The sequence below is a fragment of the Nannobrachium achirus genome, assembly GCF_963921795.1.
Source record: "Nannobrachium achirus genome assembly, chromosome: 18".
Classification (NCBI taxonomy): domain Eukaryota; kingdom Metazoa; phylum Chordata; class Actinopteri; order Myctophiformes; family Myctophidae; genus Nannobrachium; species Nannobrachium achirus.
In genome coordinates, this window is record NC_137825.1 from 24,722,939 (window position 1) to 24,747,626 (window position 24,688).

Consider the following 24,688-nt stretch of genomic DNA (forward strand, 5'->3'; position numbering starts at 1 on the left):
GTGTGTGTGTGTGTGTGTATGTGTAAGTGCGTGCGTGCACGTGCGTGATGCATGTGCATTTACACAAAGGGTTTTTTTTGTGCCCTGGATCACTTGACTCTGGCAGTTCTCAACATTCACTCTCATCATGCCCTCTCATATTCCACATCCTTCCGCGCCTCTTCATTGGCCGCCAGCATGTCGTGACGTGCTGTGATTGGTTCCCCCTGCATGCGATTACCCCCCCCCCCCCCCCCCCCCCCCACTTCATTTAGCAGCTGCTGTATCACATGCTGGTGAAACAGATGTTTTGATTGATGTATAAATAGCAGCGTTGTTGTTGTTGTTGTTGTTGAACCCTTGCCCCACCCTTTCCCCCTCAACCCCACAAAAGCGATGCTTTTTGAATTATGCTGAGAAAGAGAAATCACATTTGCTGCTTTTCTGCATTTTGAATTCCCAGGACTTATCCCTTCGCTGTCAGGGCTGAAACCTCCTATCTCCATCTTTTTAAAGTAACTTTTTTTTTGTCACTTAACTCGAAAATGTGTTATTTATTTATTTTTGCTGGGCTTAAGAGAATATGACGTTAAAATGACGTCTTTGGCACAGAATGCGTGACAGACCTGTGTTACCTGAACAAGAGTTGTAAAGCCAAAGTTATGAGCTTGTAGATCGGCTATCCTTCACTGTTTCTGAACACTTTGGTCAAACTTAAACTTCCTGAAAAGTGGGGTTTGCGAGGTTGGGTCATACGAGGTTTCCACCCGACAGCGACGTTGTTCAATGATGGACAGAACTCACAATACCGCCTTTCTCTTCGCCCCCCCCCTCTCTCTCTCTCTCTCTCTCTCTCTCTCACTCTCTCTCCTCTACCCCTTTATACCCTGTTCTATCTCTCTCTCTTTCTCTCTCTCTCTGTCTCTGTCTCACTGTCTGGACATCACCCTCTGTGTGAATGTAGGCAAACTCAGAGGTACCCATCCTAACCTTGCATATATGTATGGCTGTTGGGCTTCTGCAGATGTCTTTTTTTACAGCTGTGTGGCGCTTTACGCTCTTTATTTGTTGCGGGCACGGTTACATTTTGAATGTGTCAAGGTAAGGTGTTGATGTGTGTGTGTGCGTGTGCTTGTGTGCGTGCGTGTATGTGTGTGTGTGTGTATGTGTGCGAGTGTGACCGAGTGTGACCGAGTGTTTGTGCGTTGGTATGTACGTGCGTGTGTTTGTGTGCTAAAATACCTACTAGCGTGCATGTGAAGAAAATAGAGGTTTTAGCTTCTGGGTACCTTTGGAAAATCAGACTGTGTAGGAATCCGCCTTGATTGGCCCCACATGGCGCTTATGAATACACTGATTGGCCGCGGCGAAGGCAGACACAATGGTGATTGGCTAGATCATGAGGCAATTGTGTTCTATTTGATTGGATGAGAAGAGCGGACGTGATGTGGGCATGCTCTCCGGCTGTGTGCCGGTGCTGCGGAAAATAAAATGGCCTTTTTTTATGCAACATTCATATGGACCCAGATGGAATTATATATATACGGTATACTGTGTATATATATAGAATTGCTGAGTCACCCGTTTCTTATTATTTGCTCTGATACATGGCGTTGTGCAGACTTCTCTCTAAGCGTTTTACTGTGTCTTGAGTATACACTCATCATGGTGGGCTGACTGTCTCAAAATGGTGGCCATGAATCATTCAGGTTAAACCAGTGGTTCTCTTCATCAGCTGATCACATTCTGGCACGTGTTTGTGGTTAAACAGATGTTTAGATCAGGGGTCTTCAACGTTTTCAGGCCAAGGACGCCTTAGTCGAGAGAGAGATGAAGCAGGGACCCCTGCCACCTGTCCAGATTCCATATAGTTGCATCGTTTGACAGCGCAATCAGTGTGGATTCATGTCAGATATTCAACCACTTGAACCGTCACGTCAATACATAATAAACTTGACCCTTCACTCTGTACTTAGTCTGCTCTTTTTCCCCTCTACACTAAACCCCTTTGCCTAAAATAACCGACCTACAAGCTCACAACGCCTCGCAGCGCGAGGCGTTGTGAGCTTGTAGATCTGCTATTTTTGGCTAAAGTTCTCAGGGGGAAAAAAAAGTTTCTATCACATTATAACTCTAACCCTCTAGGGGTCCCGGACCCGCTCTTGAAGACCCTTGGTTTAGATTATTGTATAAAAAGCAGCGTTATCGATGAATCCTTGCCCCCATAAAGGCCCATTCCCACTGGGCCAGATAAACAGATTAAAAAATATCTGTCACAGATATTCTTTATCTGTATCTTACCATCCACTTTAATGGAGACAGATATTTTTTATCTGTTTATCTGGTCCAGTGGTAATGGGCCTTAACTCTTAACTCTCCCAACGCTTTGAACGTTCACGTTCGCCCGATTTCGCAAGACCTCTCCGCCAATACGGCGCTCGTTCGGTTCGTTCGTCTGATGACTGTAAGCTGATGAGGGGTCGCGCGGCCGCCTACTGTAAACACATTTTCCGCGGTGATGGTGTAAAAAATCCATTATGCGTTAGATCAACGGAGAACAATTCACTTCCTTGTTGATTTCCTCTGGCTGTAAGGCTCTGTGGCCAGTGACTGGTCTTCTTCTTCTTCAACACATAACAGGCAAATTCACATTCATTCTCGCATGACGCCGCCCTCTGCTGCCTGGCAGACCAAAGTGCACTATTGCACAACCAAAAAAAAATAAAAATAAATAAATAAATGTCTGTCTGTCTATCTACTATAACGTCGCAAAGGTAAGCCGCAACGTCGCAAAGGTAAGCCGCTTTTTGATGGCACCAGACCCAATAAATAAATAAATAATCTGGCAGTAGGAGAGTTAAGAATAGAACCAATTGGATCTGTGTGGGACAGTCCATTTAAAGACCTATACAGGTCTTTCATCGGGCTCTGTACTTGATTTCCTACTTTTCCGCCTTTAAACTAAATCTGTGTGCAGAAAATAGACAATCTACAAGCTCACAATGGATTGTGTTGCAACGTTTTGTGAGCTTTTAGATCGCCTATTTCTACTGATGTTTACCACCATTTTTGACTAATAAAGTAGCCTATTCAATCAATCACTCAAGACCTATTAATAATTATGACATCCCCTGAAAAGGTTTAAGGCCTACTTTCAAGCATTTGCAAGTATTTGCAAACATTTTTGAAAAAATAACCAAGACTGTAAGCTCACAACTTTCTGGAAGATTTTTTAAAGATCTTTCAGTCTATAATGATATGCCAAAAACCAGGACACCAGAGTTAAAGTGGTTAATTGCTTCATCTGGCTTATGCTCAGGCATTTCAAATCACCTACTCATGCGCTGACACGTATTAACATAAGAATTAGCGCATTTGAGTGGATTCATGTACGCCGAGTGCTGTCTTCACGATTACTAGTTCTTTCTATTGGCTATAAGATAGTGGTGTCAAGTACATTTACTCAAGTACACACATTTTAATGCGAATACTTTTACTCAAGTAATTTGTTATACTGGACATTTACATGAGTATTTCTACATTGTGCTATTGGTACTTTTACTTACAAAATGTGAGTACTTTTCCCCCACCACTGCATATACGGTGGAGCTGTCGTGAAGTCTGTCTGGATGGGTCTCCAGTTTTTTCCCCCTGTTTGCTTTTTGGAGCTCTGTTGGAATTCTCTTTCAAGAACTGCCGAATACTTGTGTGCGTATACAGTTATGTGTCTACGGTATATGTGTGTGGCGGGTGAGTGTGTGCGTGCGTGTGTGCGCGCTTACAGTATGCGTGTGTGTGTGTGTGTGTGTGTGTGTGTGTTTTTACTCTGCATACTGAGATGTAAAGGCTGTCAAAATGGTGGAGATGAAGCCTAGCTTAGGTTAGCTCCGCGCAAAGTGGCTTTTTGAGGAGCGCTGCAAAGCTGAAATGAGTTTCTTTTGAGGGGGTGGAAGTGTATGAGGAGTCTGAGAAAGATATAGCGCGCGTGCGCGAGTATATAGCCGTAGCGCGTGTGTGTTTGAAATAGAGAAAAAGACACTGTCTGTTAAGCCTCAAAGAACGGGAACGGGAACGCATCTTTGTTACGTTAGATTACTTTAACTATCATTTTATGCTTTAACAATTGAAAAATAGCAGATATATAAGCGAGCTTGTAGATCTGCTATTTTTTTTTTATCTGGAAAATCTGTGCAAATCTTTAAAAATATATAATTGTAAAGCCAGCTTTTGTAAATCTTTGCTTCTGGGAGGGTCCCTGGAACAAAACATTTTGAGATGGGGTCGGCAGTCAAATACATACAGTTTACATTTCTAGGTGTTCTTGGCATTAAAAAGTTTGTACACCACTAGTCGTAGAAACATATCGTCACTGTCGGGCAGAAACCTTGTATCTCCCAAGTTTCAAATTTGTACATTTTTTCGCAAAGTGAAGCACTGCTTCATCACTGCTTCATCACACAAGGCCGTCGCACAAAACTAGTGAAAACAGCCGATCTACAAGGCGTTGTGTGCTTGTAGATCGGCTGTTTTCACTAGTTTAGTTACAAAATGAACGGTTTTGGACATACAGTACAAGGTTTCCACCCGACAGCGACGATATGTTTTTCCGAAAACATTTTTACGCTACAGTAGGTATTTTTGAGGCCTAAATGGATTAAAAAAATCGAGTGACAGAGCGGGAGGGAGGGAGGGAGCGAGCGAGCGAAGGGAGGACTGATAAAGCGAGTCTTCTTCTTCTTCTTCTTCTGGGCTGTGATGTAGAGCATCTCCCTGTATCTCCAAAGGGCCAGCGGTGCTCCAGTCTGCCCCCGCACGCCCTGTCATTCTCCCAGGGAAGACAAGGCCTGATTAGAAAGCCTGGACCTTTTCCCCTCCTCTTGCGACGCAAGGAAAAAAAATGAAAAAATAAATCACACTATACCCTTCCTTTCCTCTGGAAACCATACCCACAGATCACTAATCACTTCGAGTGTGTGTGTGTGTGTGTGTGTGTGTGTGTGTGTGTGTGTGTGTGTGTGTGTGTGTGTGTGTGTGTGTGTGTGTGTGTGTGTGTGTGTGTGTGTGTGTGTGTGTGTGTGGGTGGGTGGGTGGGTGGGTGGGTGGGTGGGTGTGTGGGTGTGTGTGTGTGTGTCTGTGGGGCGGTGCAGTGGGGGTACGGATGCTTGAATAGCATGGGGGGGGGGGGAGGCGGCGATGGGGGGATAGGAAAAGAAAGGACGCCGCCAAATTGGATTTTCATAAGTATCGAGCAGCAAAAAGGAAGAGAGGAGGAAATGGATTTTTCTGAAAAAGTATTGAGCAGCAATAATCTGGATGGAGAATGTGCTTAAAGCCAAGTAGCAGATGTTTGCCCCTTTTTTCTTCTCTATATCTCCGCGTCGCTACCTCAATAGGACTGTGTGGAGTGGTCTCTCTCTCTCTCTCTCTCTCTGGCCGCAACGGACGGCACGCACAAGCACGTATTAAAACTTCATTCATAGCCTGAAAAGTAGACGAGTTCCGGCCACGGTTTACCACGATTTACAATGTAGGCATTTTTGCAGATGCTCTCGCCCGGGGCGGCTTCACATTAAGGAAGGTAAACAGATGCAGAGAGACAGTGTTGTGCCTCAGGTTGGTAAACCAAGAACCTGGCATCAGTCTACTCCAGCTGGGTTCTCAAACCTTTTTAGGCTGTGACCCCCAGAATAAACTTATATGAACTGGGGACCCTGCACCCTGACAAGCACTTGGAATTGTAGGTATTACATTTAATGTGACTCGGTTCCACAGATATTGTGTTGCGAGGCGTTGTGAGCATGTAGATCTGCTATTTTCACAATGTTCGCCTCTTGCTTACTTAATATTTGACCGGTTGGCCAGTTTGGTAATAAAACATCTTGAAAGTTCTTCAATTGTCACTTTAGAAATGTGCAGATACCATGTATACCATGGGTATTCAACTGGCGGCCCGCGCCAAATGCGGCCCGCGGGGACCTTCTGGGAGCAATTAAAAAAAAAAAAAAAAAAAAAAAAGATTTTGAAAAAAAAAAAAGAAAAAAAGAAAGAAATCCCAAATCGTTTTTTTGTGGAGGCTAATGAACGTTATAGGTATGGTTTGCGTGATATGAAACGTGAGCTTCATTTTACCATAATCACAGTAATCCCTAATCATACTCCATCATATTCAAGTGAAGTGACTCCAGTCAGAGCACTGCAGCAGAGTGGAGTGTGTCTGTCTGCGACCCACCTGATCCTCGTTGAGCATCGTTAAAGCATCAAAGAAGGCAATTGTGTGTGCACTGTCAATAAGGTCGACATCAATGCCAGGTTGGCCATCACTAGTGTGATGTAGTTAGCACTAGGTTTTACCAAGAAAGCATGTTTACAGTTGTCAACTTGTTGAACAGAAATTTAGCACATTAACATGAAAAGTATTCTACTTGAAAAGTATTCTGCTTTGCAATGTAGTTAGATGAAAATGTGGTTGGGGGGGGGGGGGGGGGCCATAGTGCGGCCCCCGGCCCCCGGCCCCTTGGGTTTCTGTCAATGTGACCCCCTGGACAATTTAGTTGAATACCCCTGATGTATACACTTATACTGTGTGTTGGTTTGTTTACCATTGAGTGAGAACAAAAATTACATCAAGCTAATCATCTGGGGACCCCACAAAATAATTTGGGGACCCCACTTGGGGTCCTGACCCCAAGTTTGAGAACCACTACTCTAAACAATATTCTATCAAAACATTAATCTACCTTGAAACTAAAGGATATGAGGTAAACAATCAACCTAGCATCTGTCTACTCTAAATGCTATAAACACTCATTCTAAACCACACTTTTAACAATGTGGTCAAGTAAGACAAAGTAACGAAAACATTAGAACAAAATTGAACGTGTCTGCATGGTTGTCATGATCACGTCTAGGCAGTGGTGTAATGTAACACAGTACAGTAAGTAGATTTAGATTTAGAAGTACTGTACTTAATTAAGTACAATAGTGAGGTATTTGTACATTGCTTGCGTATTTCCAATTTCCAATACTTTTACTTCTACTCCACTGCATCCTGGATCCAAATATTGTACTTTTACTCCACTACAATTATTTGAAAACGTTAGTTACTAGTTACTTTGCAGATATAAATTATTATAAAACATACATTAATCCACTTTAGCCCTATTTTATACCTAGGCTATTTGAAAGTAGCCGATCTTCAAGCTCACAACGCACCGCAGTATTTCTGTACTTGAGTGCGAGTACTTTTTCCACCACTGCATCTCGGTCAAATGCTATAGGCGGCGGTCGAGTCTGAAGAGATAAGTCTTCAGATTACAGTCTGCAATGTGGAGTTTGTTCCACAGGCACGCAACACCGCTGTGCGACAAAGTATAATACAAGCCTTAAAGGAGTAGTTCACCCCCAAAATGACTTTTTTTCTATTGATTACTCATGCCATGGAGAGTAGAGTTCAATAATATTTTGTGGTTTTTGACAAAAATTCGATTCGAGTAAATTTACCCCCATTGATTCCGGATGGGGACCCGTTTCGAAACAGGTCCCCATCCGGAACGAATGGGAGTAAATTTATTGTTATCACATTTTTGTCTTGGGAATGTGACAAAAACCAAAAAATATTATTGAACTCTAGTCTCCATGGCGTGACTAATCGATAGAAAAAAAGTCATTTTGGGGGTGAACTACTCCTTTAAGTGTATCATGTGTGTTTATGTTTATAATGTCTATCATGGCACTGCGGGTGTGAGTTTTTCCGTGTGTTTCTTTGCACGTGCGCACGCACGCATGGCCATTTAATGATGGTTGTTTGTCTCTGTGTTTGAGTGTTCTCGATATCAATCCGACAATCATGGCACGGTGTACACAAGTGGCCCGCCTCGCGCCGGCTGACCTTTTAAAGGCGTGCGCGCACGCAGACACGCAGACGGGCAGTGACACACTCGAATGCGCACATGCACACACCACACGCTCGCATGCAGACACACACAAGCAGACAGACACACGCACGCACGCACACACACACACACACACACACACACACACACACACACACACACACACACACACACACACACACACACACACACACACACACACACACACACACACAGTATAACCTTTACGGAGTGCCCTCTGAGTAGGTGAGTGTGTGTTCATTGTAAATATGCATGAGGAAGGCTGCCTGCACATTCTTCACGGTCAGTGGATGAGAGCAGGGGAGAGGGTGTGTGCGTGTGTGCGTGCGTGCGTGTGTGTGTGTGCGTGTGAGAGAGAGAGAGAGAGTCCAGGCGTGAGTGCGTTTTTAGAGGGAGTTGGGTTGTGACTCATCACTTGTGACTCATAAAGCATTCGGCAATCAAAGCAGACCGTTTTAACACAAACACACACTCCCACACACACACACACACGCGCGCGCACACACACACACACACACACACACACACACACACACACACACACACACACACACACACACACACACACACACACACACACACACACACACACACACACACACAAAAACACTCATTCTCTTTTTGGCAAAAGCACATACAGCACATGGACTCACTGCACTCACACATACGTAGGGTAGGCAGTACACGCGTCCACTGTCACACTTTCAGGTTTATCCATTTTCTCTCTCTCTCCCTCTATCTTCCTCGGTCTCTCTCCAACCACACATAACCCAATTTATACTTTGTTGCAAAACGGTGTCGTGCGCCGAACATAAAAAATCCACAAGCGCTCAGCGCATTGCACAAACAACGCATTGTTGTGGGCTTGTAGACCCGCTATGTACAGCACATTTTGAAAAACATTTTCAAATGGCCGTTGTACAAGTTCACAACGTGTCGATGTAGATCGGCTATTTGAAGTATTTTAAAATGTTTATCAAAATAGTAAAAGAAAAAGGCAAAGACCTTTAGGGATAAGGGGTAATTGCGGTGGACAAAAATACAGCTCAGTGGGTTCCCACCCGACCCATGCAGCAACAATATCTCAATCACACTGCTCTCTTGAATTCATACGATTGCACACACGCACGGTCGCACGCACGTGCATGCACACACGCTGACTGCACCATATGGGATTGTTGGGAACGGCAGCAGTCTTTTCCAAGCCGTCGGTCGGTACCAACGGCACAAAGCACAGCATGTCCTGCTGCCTTCCCAGCCCAGCCCGCCCTATACACACACACACAGTCCCTGGGAGTACATCTCACACAAACAGGGATGGGACGATATGAACATTTCATATCACGGATTATTGTGACCAAAGAAATCGCGATTTACGATATTATTGTGATAATTGAAATATCCCCAACATCCATTATCTCTCTAGTTTGTCCTCAGACGTCACACGTCACACAGACTAGGGCATAACGACTTGTGATTTTTGCAAGTAGACTCGAAGTCGACTTTATCGTTTGATTACGTCCTCACATCACACACGACCCCCCAATTATTTTGGGGGGGTCCCCAAATGATTAACTTAATGTTTCTCACTCAACTGTAAACAATTAAACCAACATAAATTGTAAGAGTATATAGGGTATCTTCACATTTCTGAAGTGCCAATTTAAGGACTTTTTAACTCATATGCTGCTATTTTAAACATAGGCTGAACTGTTTTCCTGCCAAATTGTCCTTACCTTTTAACGTGGGCACATGCACGCATTGTGCACGATCTGTGCGCGACTCATCTAGTAGACGTGTAGACTCTGTGACAGCTTTCGAATAAAAAAAAAACCATTGAAATAGACATATCCGTTGCGGGGGCTGTATCCCTGCTTATCCGCCAGTGTTTACATGAAAAAACATTGGAGACAGCCAGCTGTGCGCTATGGTAACACGTGGGCACGTTCGCGCACATAGCAGACGATATGTGTGCGGATCATATGCCAGGCGGGTAGAGGAATCAAACTACCAAGCTACCAAATAAATAAAAAAACGTGTGGAAAAAAGACCATTCTATGGCCGTGCAGTCAGCTCACTTGTTTACAATGAAAAGCTATACGAACGGAGCTGCGATTGGACGTCAGACCGGATATGGAAACCTAGATCCGGTCCAAACGGGAAATACGACCGGATACAGTTAGGAGGCGGGCCTAAAGTCTCCGAAGCGGCTATATACAGCGACCATACTTTTAATCGTTTCATAATGATTAAAGCTAATTAAATCTTCGGGCTCCTCGGGCATCGCAGAGTGGTACAGCGGGAAATCTCCGGTTTCGACGGGGATCGCAGGAAATGAGTTAATACCCTTAAAATTGTCAAATATATAGAGGCAGAAATTGTGAAAATAGCCGATCTACATGCTCACAACGCCTCGCAAACACGAGGCGTTGTGAGCATGTAGATCTGCTATTTTCACAATAGATCTTTTAATTCTTTTTTTTCAACTTCGACTTTCGACTTTCTCTGGTGGGAGTCGACTTGTGTAATGAAGTCAACTGAGTCGACTTGTTGACCTTTTCGTTAATGCCCTAACACAGACGTCCATCGTCGCTTCCAGTCATCCCGGTTCTCCATACATCCGGCCAGCTCGTTGGTGCTTTGCGCTCCTGCGTCTTTCTTGAGTACATCCACATATGTTAGTGTGGGACGTCCTCGTGACTGGTGCCCATGTGTTGGTTCCCACAGCACCAGTTTACTGGCTGGCAGCTCTTGGTGTCTTTGGCAGTGTCCTGCAAGTCTCATTCTCCTGGCTGCTATTTCATCGCTCATCCTTAATATTCCAGCATACAGATTCTTGTTGGTGACATGTGTACTCTTGCTGATGTTGAGCACTACACGTAACATTCTGGTGTGGAACATTTGCCAAAAAATAGCAGATCTACAAGCTCACAACGCGTCGCAAGAGTGAAAAAAAGACGTATGTTATAAGTACGTTTACCAATAGAGGGTTTAAGTGGTATCGGACATGCAGCTCAGAAAATAAAAGGTGAATTGATCCCAGTGAATGACGGAGTGCGACTTCACTGTAAATTAAATCTCCACGATACGATTATTGTGAGTGTTTTTTATCGCGATAAACGATAATATCACTTGTCGTCCCATCCCTAGCCCTGAACCTCAGCCCTCCCACCACACACACACACACACACACAAGTCAGCGCGCACACACACACACACACGCACACGCACACAGCGCACACACACAGAGCAGGGGCCAAATAAGGATTTTTTTGTAATGACACAGTATTAATCCACAGTGTTAATTCGCTGTGAAAATGGACCCCTCCATTTCTATGTTGAGCATCATGCATGTAATTCCTTTTAACAGCTTAAACTACATAAATCCCATGCATCCATGTATGTATGTGCTGCCACGCGTTGTAAAGCTTGTCGATCGGCAATTTTCAGCGAAAGCTTTCCCTGCCAATAATGGGGCCTAAGTGGTTGAACCCTCTATTCTTTGTAAAAACCGAGGGAGAGCTCCTTCTGGGAACTTTTTTTTGCGTCTATACCAAATCTCCCGCGACATTTTGTGAGCATGTCGATCGGCTATCTTTGGCAAATGTTCCCCCCCAGAATATGGCTGCTGGGGTTCAATTGGTTAAATCAAACTCCGCCACGAGAGCATGCGGTAATTCGCTCCTTTGTGTGTGTGTGTGTGTGTGCGTCAGTCTGTCTGTGTGTGTGACTAATCTCTCATACTACTGGGCTTGATTAGCATCATATTTTATTGTGCACGCTTGCCAGTGGGGCCAAGGACTTCAATTCTCGAGTATTTTCATATCGTTCAACAAAAACGGAGTGATTTCTTTTCATTAATAATCACGGAGCAATCATCGCCCGCACATGGGCATTTTGAAAGTTTTCGTAGCCCACCCATCTGACCACTCACCCACTCACAAAAAATAGAAGATCTAAGAGCTTGCAGCTCGGCACTCGGTGCCGTGCTGTGAGCTTGTACATCTGCTATTTCTTAATGGTTAAGGCATAAAATAATGCGTGCTTAAGTCTAGAGTGACAAAATCTTAGTGTTTTCCCCACCCCACTCACCGTGTCCTCGTGGCCCAGCCCTGGGGCCGCGGCCCACAGGGTGAGCATCGCTGACCTAGAAACATGAAACATGGCCTCCCACTCCCACCACCAGCTACACTGAGACACACCAGGTCACAATGCTAATTAGCGGCTGACAACCTTCCGCGTGGTTATCAGTCATGTACGCTGCTCTGCTCTGCACTCAGCGCTGCCAGATGGAAAATGTTGAATTATTGTACTGGAGGCTTAAAATGATCGTATTTGAAAGAAAACTATCGTACACGGGCAAAAAAGATAAGTCACCTGTGTACAGTAAATATGTAATTTCACAAAATATTGTGTATTTAGTGTAAGAAACAACCTTGTTTGAGAGTCCTACGTTATAAAAAGCATCACATATGCTGCGTGGAAGCAGGCAACTTCCTGGACCTTACACAAATAAAAGCCTGGAAATGGAATGGAAAGTCTAGATGGGAAAGACGCAACCAGTGTTTTTGTAATGCCTCCAAATACAGATCTAGGGTCAAATATATGTAACTTTTTTAATAAAATAAATCTTAAAATTGTCCTAATTATTAAATCGCTAAAGTTTTAGAACCCCCACTCTGTTAATTTCAGCCCCCAAAGCCTTTTCTTTATATGTGTTCTACTGAGCCCTGGTGGCCGTGACCGGGGCTGTTTTTCCCAGCAAAATAAACCCTTTTGTAAATCCCGCCCCATTCTGCCCTGTTACTATGATGGGACATTAACCCTGGGCAGATTGTTTTTATAGTGGAAGTGGATGGGATTTTTTTTCCCTTCATAGCCTCATTACAGCTATATAAAGTACCAAAGGAAAAACACCTAGGTGATATTAATAAAAAGGGAAGACAAAGGTACAGTAGTTACATTGCAAAACAGGGGGTTTACCCGAAAATATATGTTTTAATGTGTTTAATCCCAGTGGGACAGAATCCTCTTTGCAGATTCTTTTATAGTGGAAGTGGATGGGATTTTTTTCCCCTTCATAGCCTCATTACAGCTATATAAAGTACCACAAAAAACACATCTACGTGATATTAATAAAAAGGGAAGAAAAAGGTACAGTAATTACATAGCAAAACAGTAGTTTTCCCCCGAAAAATAAATGTTTTAATTAGTTTAATCCTCTGGATCAGAGATAGAAAGAGAAGCGCATTGCATCTTGGGTACTAGGAAGAGGACAGAGAGAATGTTTCTCCTCACATAATAGGCTGGCTTTTCGTAATTCTGCCCATTTAAATTATATGTACCCAATCGTGACTCTTAGACCATTGATAAGGTACATGTGAACTAGTTTGTTGAAGCTTATTCGTTATGATGAGCGAGATCGCTTGACGCTTGCCGTCGCTATCACCGTACCGGCCGATCTCCGTGTCGCGCACTGCGGACAGTTTTTGAAAGCCTGAAGCAACATTCTCCACTGCACAAACTCCACCCCCGATAGCAAAAAGTGAATGTTTTTTTCTGGTTGGCCAGTCAGGGAGTCTCAGGGACCAATCAGAAGGCTGACAAACGGTCTATTACTCATATGCATCATTCTGTCTCCCTACCGGCCAATCACAGCCCAGATCATACACTGCCGAGCTCTTCAGGAAGTACACTGCAGTGTTTACACTGGTCTAGGAGTTTAGCATGTACTGTAAGTCCCCAACCGCTGCTCGTAGAGGGACACGAAAGACCTCTATGGATAGGTCTCGGCGAGGCGAGGCGGACGCGGTGGTCTGACGGCCCGGTACGCGGCGAAAAACGGCCGAAAAAAGCAGACGCGACCATGGTTTGCTATACCGCTACTGACCACTAGTTGAGCAACTTACACAGTATAGCTTTAAGTGATATGGCGAAATTGTCGTACATTTGGGCATTTTGGGGAATTATTTATCGTACATCGTACAGAGGGTAACATTTTCATTATGGTACATCTGGCTACACTGTCTGCACTGCACTGCACTCACTGCAGCGCGTCGTCTTAACCCACAGAAAGTGTGGACATTAGCAGCATCATCCCAGCGTCTCCATTTACATGTTGTTTTCCCTCATACATTTCTTGACTAACCCTAGAACAGTATGTATGTACAGTATGTATGTATGTACTGTATGTATGTATGTACGTATGTATGTATGTATGTATGTATGTACTGAATGCAATTTTACGTGTGTGTATGTTTGTCTGTGTGTCTGTGTGTGTGTTTGTACTGTATGTAATTTTACATGTGGATGTACATTACGAAGGCATACCTCTGCTTTTGATATCTATTCAAATTCATGTATGTATTTGCTTTGAGATTAAAAGTACTTAAAATTGGAAATACTTGACTCCGGTAAAAAAACAAACACCTTACAATTGTACATACAGTAAGTACAGTATGTGAGTACATGTAGTTAGTTACTTTCCACTACTGTACTATATAAAACATAACATCAACAACAGCAACAATAGGGAATTTTATAAGAATGGGGGAGGGGGTGGGGGGGCAGAGGAAGACCCCCTCCAGCTTGCTGACGGGATGCAAATGTCACTTTTGTTGTTACTCTGTGAAATTATGTGTAAATAATATCTGATCTTTACACATATTATGTGTAAAGATCACTATTAGCTTTTGGACAAAATGAGGCATCGCCGCACTATAGCACAAGCAGCCAGCCTAGTATAGTATAGTGCGACTCCGCCACTGCTGGAGATTTGTGCCACCTCATTCACAAACTGCGCAGCTGGTAACTTTTACTGTACTATCAATTGATAAAGTTTTGGACAGGGAAGGGCCAGCCAGGCCACACACACACACACACACACACACACACACACACACACACCGCTTTGAGACTCTCTGCCTCGCTTTCTTTTTTCTCCCCCTCCGGTAACGCTAACGTTGCAAATCCCCTCCCCCCATCGCCCTCTATTCGCCCCGCAAGACAAACTCCCAAATACCAGACGTCCGAACACGCTTAACGTTTACAGAGCAAAGAGATAGCGGAGAGAGAGAGAGAGACAATGTTGTTTTTGTCAGCACATTTTGATTTAGTCTTTTGAATAAAATGTAATTTAATTTTAGTCATAATTTAGTCACCTGAAAAGTTTTAGTTTTAGCTTAATTTTAGTCGACTAAATATCATTTTAGGCTACATCTACCGTTGATTTAGTCAACTAAAATGTATTTTGGCGGGCCTTGATGGCATCGTAATGACTGATTTTACACTTGGTTGTGGAGAGAGAGAGAGAGAGAGAGAAAGTGGAGGAGGTTGGTGGGTAGCTGGCTGGAGAGAGAAGGTGAGGGGAGGGGAGGGGTGGGAGGGGAGGGGAGGGAAGGTTGTGTGAAATAGACAGAGAGGAGAGGAACGGTGGAGAAGTGCGAATGAGTGCGAAAGGTGATGGCAAGACGAGATAGGGGCCACGTTGTCAAAGTGCGAAAGGAGGAGGAAGGGGAGGTGGTGGGGTGTGGATTGAGAAGGTCGGAGACAAAGAGGGGAGATAAGATGGCGGGCGTCTCTCCGTGAGGGGTGCTAAATCTCTCCTCTCTCGCTCTCTCTCTCTCCGTGTCGACATGGTCCCACGTGGGCCGGATTAATTCGCCGATGAAACCCCCTCTCTCTCGTGGCAACTCCCCCCTCCCTCTGCCCCGCCGCCCCGCTGAGGGATGGTGCCGGTCTGCTCTAGGATTGTCTGTTACCTGTTCCGGGCCGTTCCACTGTGTGACTGGGGGCGGATGGGGAGTGGGATGGGGGGAGGGGGGAGGAAGGGGGGGGGGCACGCTGGCCCAATTGGCAGTTCACTCCAGCAAAGCCCATCTGGCATCTGATATCACCGCAGTCGGGCCGGAAACCTCGTATCTCCAAAACCGTTTATATATTTTAAAAAATAAAAAATTGTGAAAATTACAGATCTACAAGATCACGACGTGGCGCATTGATCTTGTTTGTATGATGGAGTGGAGCGTTAAATTTATGATGCAGGGGGGAAAAAAACACGGAAAGTTGAAATACAGAGATAGGAGTTTTCTGAGCCGACATGGACAGTATTCATCCCTATGCTGCGTGCCAGAACACGACGCTCGCGCATGCATTCGGAAACGCGCGTGCACTCTCGCAGAACACCACCCGTTGCACACGCGGACACACACTCTCTATCTCTCTCTCTCTCTCACACACACACACACACACACACACACACACACACACACACACACACACACACACACACACACACACACACACACAAATTCATTTATTGTGCTTGTCTGGCGTAAGTAGGACACCTGAAATAAGCACACCATTCATTATAAAGCCATTACGTTGCCTTTATGAAAAGTTATTCTGTAAAATGACCTGGCTGCTTCACACTAGATCCCAGTGTGTGCAAACATGTGTACTGTACATGTGTACATGTGTACTGTACATGTGTACATGCAGTGATGGAAGAAATTCACAGTACATTCTTTTCTTCAGTAAATGTATCAACACCACAAAGATATTGTGACACTCTGTTGAAAGTAAAAGTCTGGTATTATAATTTTGACTTAAAAATATAAAAATATACTTACTCTACCCCAATTGGTTCATAGCGGGTCACAGCTATTTTCGAATAGACTAAGTATGAAATAGGGCTTAAGTTATTCATGTATGTTTTCGTGATATAGAAATATAAATCTGTAGTAATTTACTAGTAATCTGGAAAAAAAAGTGTGGTTGCCATGACACAAATTTCTCAAATTAATTTCGTCTTACCATTTGAATTTTCCCCATTCAAGTCAATGGGGAAAATGTATTCACTAATACATTAATGGCCATATATGGAGATCTCTGTGTCAGTCCTTTTCCCTTTTATGCCCATATATGGAGATCCCTGATGTCATCAATATTAAGCCTTTATCTTGGAAAGCCCATATATGGACACAGTGTGTCAGTCTTGGGTGGTCTATGATGTCAGACATCTATGATGTCAGCCATCTCCATAAAATTAATTTATGTCAATGGAGAAAATTAATTCACGAATAAATTCATATAAATTAAACAATATATAACGTATCTCTGAGCAAAATAGCACGCATGCGTGTCCAGATGAAGCCGGTCCATTTGACATATGGCCCAAATGCGTGGCACCAAAACTGTGGGAGGAGTAACGCGGCAAAAGAAAGTTTACTTAGGAGACAATGGAAGATGGAATAATGTTGGAAAAGTACTTTAGAGTCAGGTTGCCCCAACCACACTACTGTCGAATCGAATCGCATCGCATCGCCATGAATGAACCAATATCGTCCATGTATCGTATCGTCAACCATGTATCGTGATGCATATCGTATCGCTGTTAAAATGTATCGTTACACCCCTACCTGAGATGTAAAGCGGAAATACCTCAAAATTGTACTCAGGTACCAATACTTGGTTACTTTACACCGCTGTCTTCTCTTCACACATGCTTGCGCATGTGTCTACATGACACATACCGTACATACATGTTTATCTTTAACACTTCACACATCCAAACACTGTACATGTATATTATGTATGAATGCAGTATGTAACGCATGAATGTATGCATGTGTGGGCGCCCAACATAAGGCGGTTTTGCCATGCGTGTGATTATCCTTGATTGCGTTCTGTGTGTGCGCGTGCGCGTGTGCAGGGGATGAAGCTGACTGTGATCTTATCCAGGCTTAAGACAAATACTCTAGTTCTGCCTGGAGACATTGTCATAGAAACAAGCCGGTATCCCTGGGTACCGTACCGTGGAGAAAAGGCCAAAGCATAGCTATAGCTACACAGAGAGAGACAGAGAGAGACAGAGAGACAGAGAGAGAGAGACGAGAGACGCGAGACGAGAGACGAGAGATGAGATATGAGCAGCGCCGATAACGGGTCGAAAGAATGAGAAATGAAAAGCGTCAAGCGACGGTTGGTTTCAGTTTGATGTTTGATTGCTCACTCTGGAAACCTCACACACACGCACGCACGCACGCACGCACGCACACACACACACACACACACACTCACACACTCACACACACACACACACACACACACACACACACACACGCACACACAGAGCTCTGGAAACAGAGAACACACCTCTGCTGGGAGGCGTATAAAAGCACAGTAACGTCTCCATCTATTAGAACAAATGGTTGTCAAACATTTTTGTAAGGGAGGGTGTATCACCTTTGATGTTACTTTTCACTGTGTTTGTATCGTTCCAATGCGCCATTTACCATTCTCCATTTACCAGTTCAGCTGTTGCGTTCACCCTCACCTACAACCACACCCTCCCCCTGGAGGATGATACATACGTACGTCCAGAGGCAAATTAACTCACTTTTCTGAGCCTAATTATTCCAAAAACTACAGATTACAGAAAAATGTTGAATGTTCATTTTGTTTGGGTGTTATTGAGGTCAGGAAAAAAGACTTTTGATGTCATGACCCCTTTAAGCATCATTTTATACTTTGTCTATTTAAAGGAAAATTCCAGAATAAAACATAACCCCCCCCCCCTTAATCTGCCGTTTACAATGAGTGTACAAACTGTACATACCTGATGTGATGGATTTCTGTTATTGTTGCCCCCATTCAAAGATCACGGGACTCACCGTGACCCCTCTCCACGGCTAAATATTAGTCCTGCTAAAGCGCTAATTTTCACCGCTCCAAAGGCACTTTTTTTCTTCATAAATCTTGTATTTATATAGTTCCAAGTGACGCAGTATTCCATAGTTTTATCCCGACTTGATTGCTCGGAGGATAATGGCGGCTGTTTACATTCAGTAGCACTCAGAGAAGAAGAATGAAGTCTCGCCGTCTCGCGAGATTTCCGGCTCCCTTGCTTTTAGCTTAATTTTTTTAGCGCAAAGAAAGCTTTCTCCTGGAGTTATTACAGCCAGTATAAACACAACAAGGCATCGTGGTATGTATATAAAAAATAAGAAAGTAGAAGAATATAAGTTAGTCTGTTGATCGCTAGAATCTAGTAATATGACTGAGAAGGAACAATAACAAAAGCATATAACGGACTTCCTGTGGTCGTTAATACTGATCTCTGAATCCAATGATTTGTTTACTGTTGAGGGAGAAAACAATGTTGCACATGAAGGTAATCATCTGGTGACCCCCCAAAATAATTTGGGGACCCCCCTGGGTTAGAGGTTCTAAATGTTGCTTTCGATATCTTTTCAGTTTATTGCCCGGCCCTACCCTATAGCATCCCTGTGTTGAGCATGTGATTGTATGAGAAGCTTTTTCCGTAAAAATAGCAAACCTTCGAGTTCAGAACGCATGGCATTGAAACACAGTGTGAGCTCGTACAGTAGGCAAGGCAAAGCAATTTTATTTGAAGAACACATTTCAACAACAAGCTTGCAATTCAAAGTGCTTTACACAGATCATCAAGCAAAGGAAACACAATTATACAATGACATTAGGATACATAAAACCAAAGGAGTCAAAAAATAACAGAAGCAATTACAGTGTAGACGAGAAAGAAAAAGACAAATTCTCAATCAAAGACAGCGGCAGCACTGTATATCAACTGTTTTCAAATATAGGGCTCATTATGTGGTTCCAAAATGAGTGAGTAAGGTTACAGTCTACTACTGCCTACTGGTTTGAGGGCATCAAATAAGGGTAATGGGCATCCGGGTGGCATAGAGTGTGAAGTGTGCCACTGTAGAGACTATAGGGGTTTGAATCGCCCAGCTCTAAAGAACACAATTGGCCATGTGTGAGTGGAAAGCTGGGCAGGAAGGGTGATGTCTGCACAATAGCGACTCCTATAGGTCAGTCAGGGTTCAGCAAGGAGCAGAACTGGGGAGGCATAGCATGTTCCTCCTCATGTATTACATCCAGTGGTGGAAAAAAATGTTATTTTACTAAAAAGAGTATACTGTGATGTAGAAATACTACAAGTAAAAGTCCAGAATTCAAAAATGTCTGTATGTAAAAGAACACAGGTGTTGGTATCAAAATGTACTTAAAGTACCAAAAGTAGAATGTACTAGAAAGTAAAAGTACTGAAAACTGGAAATACTCTAGTAAAATAAAGAAGACTTTTAATACAGGACTTCTACTTGTAACGGAGCATTTCTACATCGCAGTATTGATACTTTTACTTAAGCAAAACATTTGAGTACTTTTTCCACCACTGCCACACATCTCCCAAGGCCAACTGAAAGGTTTAGTAGTGACAGTCAGGGACCACATGGGGGGGGGGGGGGGGGATTGGTGTCACGACTGAACTGTAAGAAAAAGAAAAATGGAAAATAAGGATAATGTTATGAGGGTAATATTCCATCCTGTATATACTGTAGACCGGTTCCCCCTAGACTGTGGCTGCATGCACAGCAATAGTCTTTTTGAAGGCAAGAATAGAGTGTTGCCTAGAGACACAGGCGGAGAGGCTTGAGCTCCACAGTATGGATTTCCACACGTTTAGGGGGTTAACGCAACAAAAAGCGCTGTGTGCATATGTTAGCATATACATTCACACGGCCGCCCCGGCTGCCAAAATGACATCCATCCGTATGGACGCGGACGGCTCTAATCCACGTTGTGCCTGTTTTATTAAAGCAGAGGGGATGCAGGCCCCCATATGTTCTGATGAGTTTGTGTCCGTGCAGCACGCAACGTTTGTCGGTTTGTGTGTGTGTGTGTGTGTGTGTGTGTGTGTGTGTGTGTGTGTGTGTGTGTGTGTGTGTGTGTGTGTGTGTGTGTGTGTGTGTGTGTGTGTGTGTGTGTGTGTGTGTGTGTGTTTGAGGGACGGTCTGAGGGGAGCTGATAGCAGAAATGCACGGTGGACTAAAATGAGGTGCAGGGGAATTGCAGTGTGCTATCTCTGGGATGACAGCGGCGCCGTGATTGAGGCTTGCTACTCCACGATTTAGATACACCAGCATTTTTCTCTCCCTCCCTCCCTCTCTCTCTCTCCCTCCCTACCGCCTCTATCGCTTCCCTTCTCTGTCTTTCTCTCTCTCTCTCCCCCCTTCGCCATCCTTCATCCTTTTCACTTCTTATTTTCTTTTCTTTTTTGTCCCCAAAATCGGGTCTCTCTCTCTCTCTCAATTCTGTACTTTTCCAACCCCACCCTGTCCTCTGTTTGATCTCTCACTATCCTTTCTTTTTACCTTGTCTCCTCTCTCTCTCTCTCTCCCCCCCCCACACACCCGGGTTCTCTCTATCAGGTGCTGTATAATGCAGGCTCCCCTGATGTGCACCCATCCTCCCCTTCCGCCATCTTGATTCAGTACAGCTGTCCGTGATAATGTACTGTTCACTCAATCACTCTCTCCCCTTCTCTCTCTCTCTCTCTCTCTCTCACCCTCTCTCCATCTCCCTGACTGACACACAAACGAACACACGTGCACAAGCACACACACACACACAGACACGGGCACGTGCATGTTCTGTAGCCCCCCACCGTCGCGGAGTTGCCATGGAAATGCCAAATTAGTGCGTGTGTGTGTGTGTGTGTGAAAGGTTGAGGAGGACGACGAGAAAGGAGCCAGCGCCGTACGAGATGACATGTTTCAAGTGCACGGGGCCGTGCACGAGGCCGTGTGTAGCGTGTGTGCGCTGAAATGTGTGCACAAGGTGTTTAACCACTTAAACCCCAGCATCGTTGTTATTGTGAGGAAGAAAGACTTTTGCAGACTGTAGCGTTGCGACGTGCTGTGAGCTTGTCGATCGTCTGTTTCCGGCGAAAGCTTTCCCCACGATAACAGACAACAGAAAATACACCAGTATAGAGCCCTGAGGGACTCCGGTCAACCGTAATATAGGGTTTAAGTGGTTAAAGGTGGCATCGGGGCGGTGCAGTTGCAGCTGGTCCCACAAGCAACAAGCAGCACTTCATACCTCTCTCTCTCTCTCTCTCTCTCTCTCTCTCTCTCTCTCTCTCATTCAATTATAATGATAGATTAATGATGGCATTCAGTCTATCTCCGCTCCTTTTTCTCTCGTTTCTAATTTCTTCCTCTTCTTGCTCCGTTTCATTCTTTTTTTCGTATTCATTCCTCATGTCTCCATTTTGTACACCTCCCCCCCCTCCTTTATTAACGTTCATCTCCTTCACTCTCTCCTTTCTATCCATCCTTCCTAATGATGCCATCAGTCTTTCCCTCCTTCGTTAATTGAATAGTAGTTAACTAACTTAAACCCTATTATATACCTAGTTGACCTACTTAGTTGATCTACAAGCTCGCAACGTGTCATGTTGTGAGCTATTTTTGGCGAATGTTTCCCCCAGAATGGGGATACTGTAACCTTGCGTCACCAGGCTTTCTGGGGGAAAGCCTGGTCTTCGTTTTCAACATAAAATGCTGCACTCAAGTTTAGGAGAGTTTGGAAAAAGCAATTGTCATGAATGCTGTAAAAGCTGCAAAAGGCAGGGGCTCAAGCCCCCTTTGATGTGTACACGTGTCTGGTTGAATGAACACTATACATCACACAAATATACGCAACCAAGGTTCCTCCCTTGGCCTTCCTCTCCCCTCCCTCCCTCCCCTCTGCATCGTCCTCATGCGTGCGTGCACGTGTGTGTGTGTGTGTGTGTGTGTGTGTGTGTGTGTGTGTGTGTGTGTGCGTGCGTGCGTGCACGTGTGTGTCCTGGTGGTGGCCATGATGAACACGTCCCCCCACAGGATGGGGGGTGACATGTCAGTGTCTGTCTCACTGTTTACACTGAGCTAATACTGACTCACTCCATTAATCTGTAGGAGAGCACAGAGTAGAACGCCTGCCTGCTCGCTCCTCCTCCTCCTCCTATACCCCTACACTGCATATGCACGTGTGTGTGTGTGTGTGTGTGTGTGTGTGTGTGTGTGTGTGTGTGTGTGTGTGTGTGTGTGTGTGTTAGGGGTGGGACGATAAGTGATATTATCGTATATCGTGATAAAAAAAACACTCACGATAATCGTATCGCGGAGATTTTATTTATCGTGATATCGTCCTCCATCATGAACTGGGATCAATTCACCTTTTATTTGCTGAGCTGCATATCCGGTACCACATAAACCCTCTATAATTGGTAAAAATTATACTATACGTACTTGATACAGTCTTTTTTTCACTCTCTATCAAATGTCTTTGCCAAAAAATAGCCGGTCTACAAGCTCACAACGCGTCGCGTCGTGACGCGTTGTGAGCTTGTAGATCTGCTATTTTTTGGCAAATGTTCCGCCCAGGATAATGGATTTTCATTATCGCGATAATATCATAAAGCTTTTTCTTTTGTCACAATAATCGTGATATGAAATTTTCATATCGTCCCATCCCTAGTGTGTGTGTGCGCACGCACAGCGACGTAAAGTAACTAAGTACATTTACTCAAGTACATGTACATATATACTGTAAGTGGAATTTTGAGGTACTTTTACTTTACTGGAGTATTTCCAAATGTCAATACTTTTACGTCTACTCCGAGGTAGGCAAATAATGTACTTTTACTCCACTACAATTATTTGAAAACTTTAGTTTACTGGTTACTTTGTAGATTTTGAGAATTATTACAAATCATACAGTACATTACCCACTTCAGCCTAGAAACATTTCGTCCATTCGAAAATAGCCGATCTACAAGCTCACAATGCGTCGCACCACGACGCATTGTGACGCATTGTGAGCTTGTAGATCTGAAGATTTTATCATGTGAAATGGGACATTCTGCATAATACTTTCTACTTTGTTTACTTAGAGTTCATTTTGATACCAACACTTTTGTGCACGGCATGTTCACTTATGCAATTAGAAAAAAAAAAGATTCAAGTTAGGATTAGATTCGGAGGTTAGTTTTAGAATTAGGTTGGAATAAGAGTTAAAAACACGATTTATACTTACGGTATGCGTGGCACGTGTCTTGCGTCGAGAAAAATCGCTGATCTATTAAGCTCTGTTATTTATCGTCCTTATAGGCTTATACACCTTTAAAAAACGACTGCATTTATAAAAAATGGCATTCGTCAAAATCGCTGTCCTAAAATGTCGATGTCCTCACAAGTATGCTAATTGAGTGTGTGTGTGTGTGCATGTACATTTGTGTGTGTGTGTGCACGCGCATGTGCGGTGTGCACGCATGTGTGTGTGTGAGAGAGGTAACGGAGCGCGGGGAGGAGTGCACGGCGGAGTGTTTTTCCGCGGCTGGCCTGCTGCAGATCGATGCAGCAGATGCTTTATGCGCTGCTGTCCGCTTTAATGACACGCGTGTAAATTAGCAACAGAATGCGCAGAGTGTTGCACACTGAGACCGTAATGGCACCTCGCTAAATCACGGCCAGAATGCCACCGGACGGACGCCTGTGTTCTCATTGTGGACCACTTGCCCCCCCCCCCCCCCCATCCCCCCTCTCCTCCCCTCGCTCCCCCTCCCCTCCTCATCTACATTTGTCCAGTGATGTAAAGTAACTAAGTACATTTACTTACGTACTGTACTTAGTACAATTTCGAGTGATTTGTACTTTACTTGAATATTTCCAATTTACAATACTTTTACTTCTATACTCCACTGTACATCTCGGATCCAAATATTGTACTTTTACTCCACTATGATAATTTGAAAACTTTAGTTACAAGTTACTTTGCAGATATAAATTATAATATAAAAAAACATACGTAAACCACTTTAACCCTATTTTATATCTTGACTATTTGAAAATAGCTGGTCTACAAGCGCACGTACACATACAAGTGTGTGTTACCAGACTTCTGAAATGCACTTTGAGAACCAC

The 24,688-nt window shown here is 44.0% G+C and overlaps 1 protein-coding gene across 6 annotated transcripts in view; it reads left to right on the forward strand.

Moving 5' to 3' along the window:
• nrxn1a (neurexin 1a) overlaps positions 1–24,688 on the forward strand; it is a gene marked incomplete at both ends in the record, with an annotated part of 148,175 nt that overhangs the window by 16,230 nt on the left and 107,257 nt on the right. Inside the window, one exon of one of the 6 annotated variants that reach the window (XM_080747606.1) lies at positions 944–955. The exons of the other annotated variants lie outside the window; for them this stretch is intronic. Coding sequence (XP_080603732.1) covers positions 944–955 — 12 coding nt within the window. The remainder of the gene's footprint in view (positions 1–943; positions 956–24,688) is intronic. 6 annotated transcript variants of the gene reach the window in all.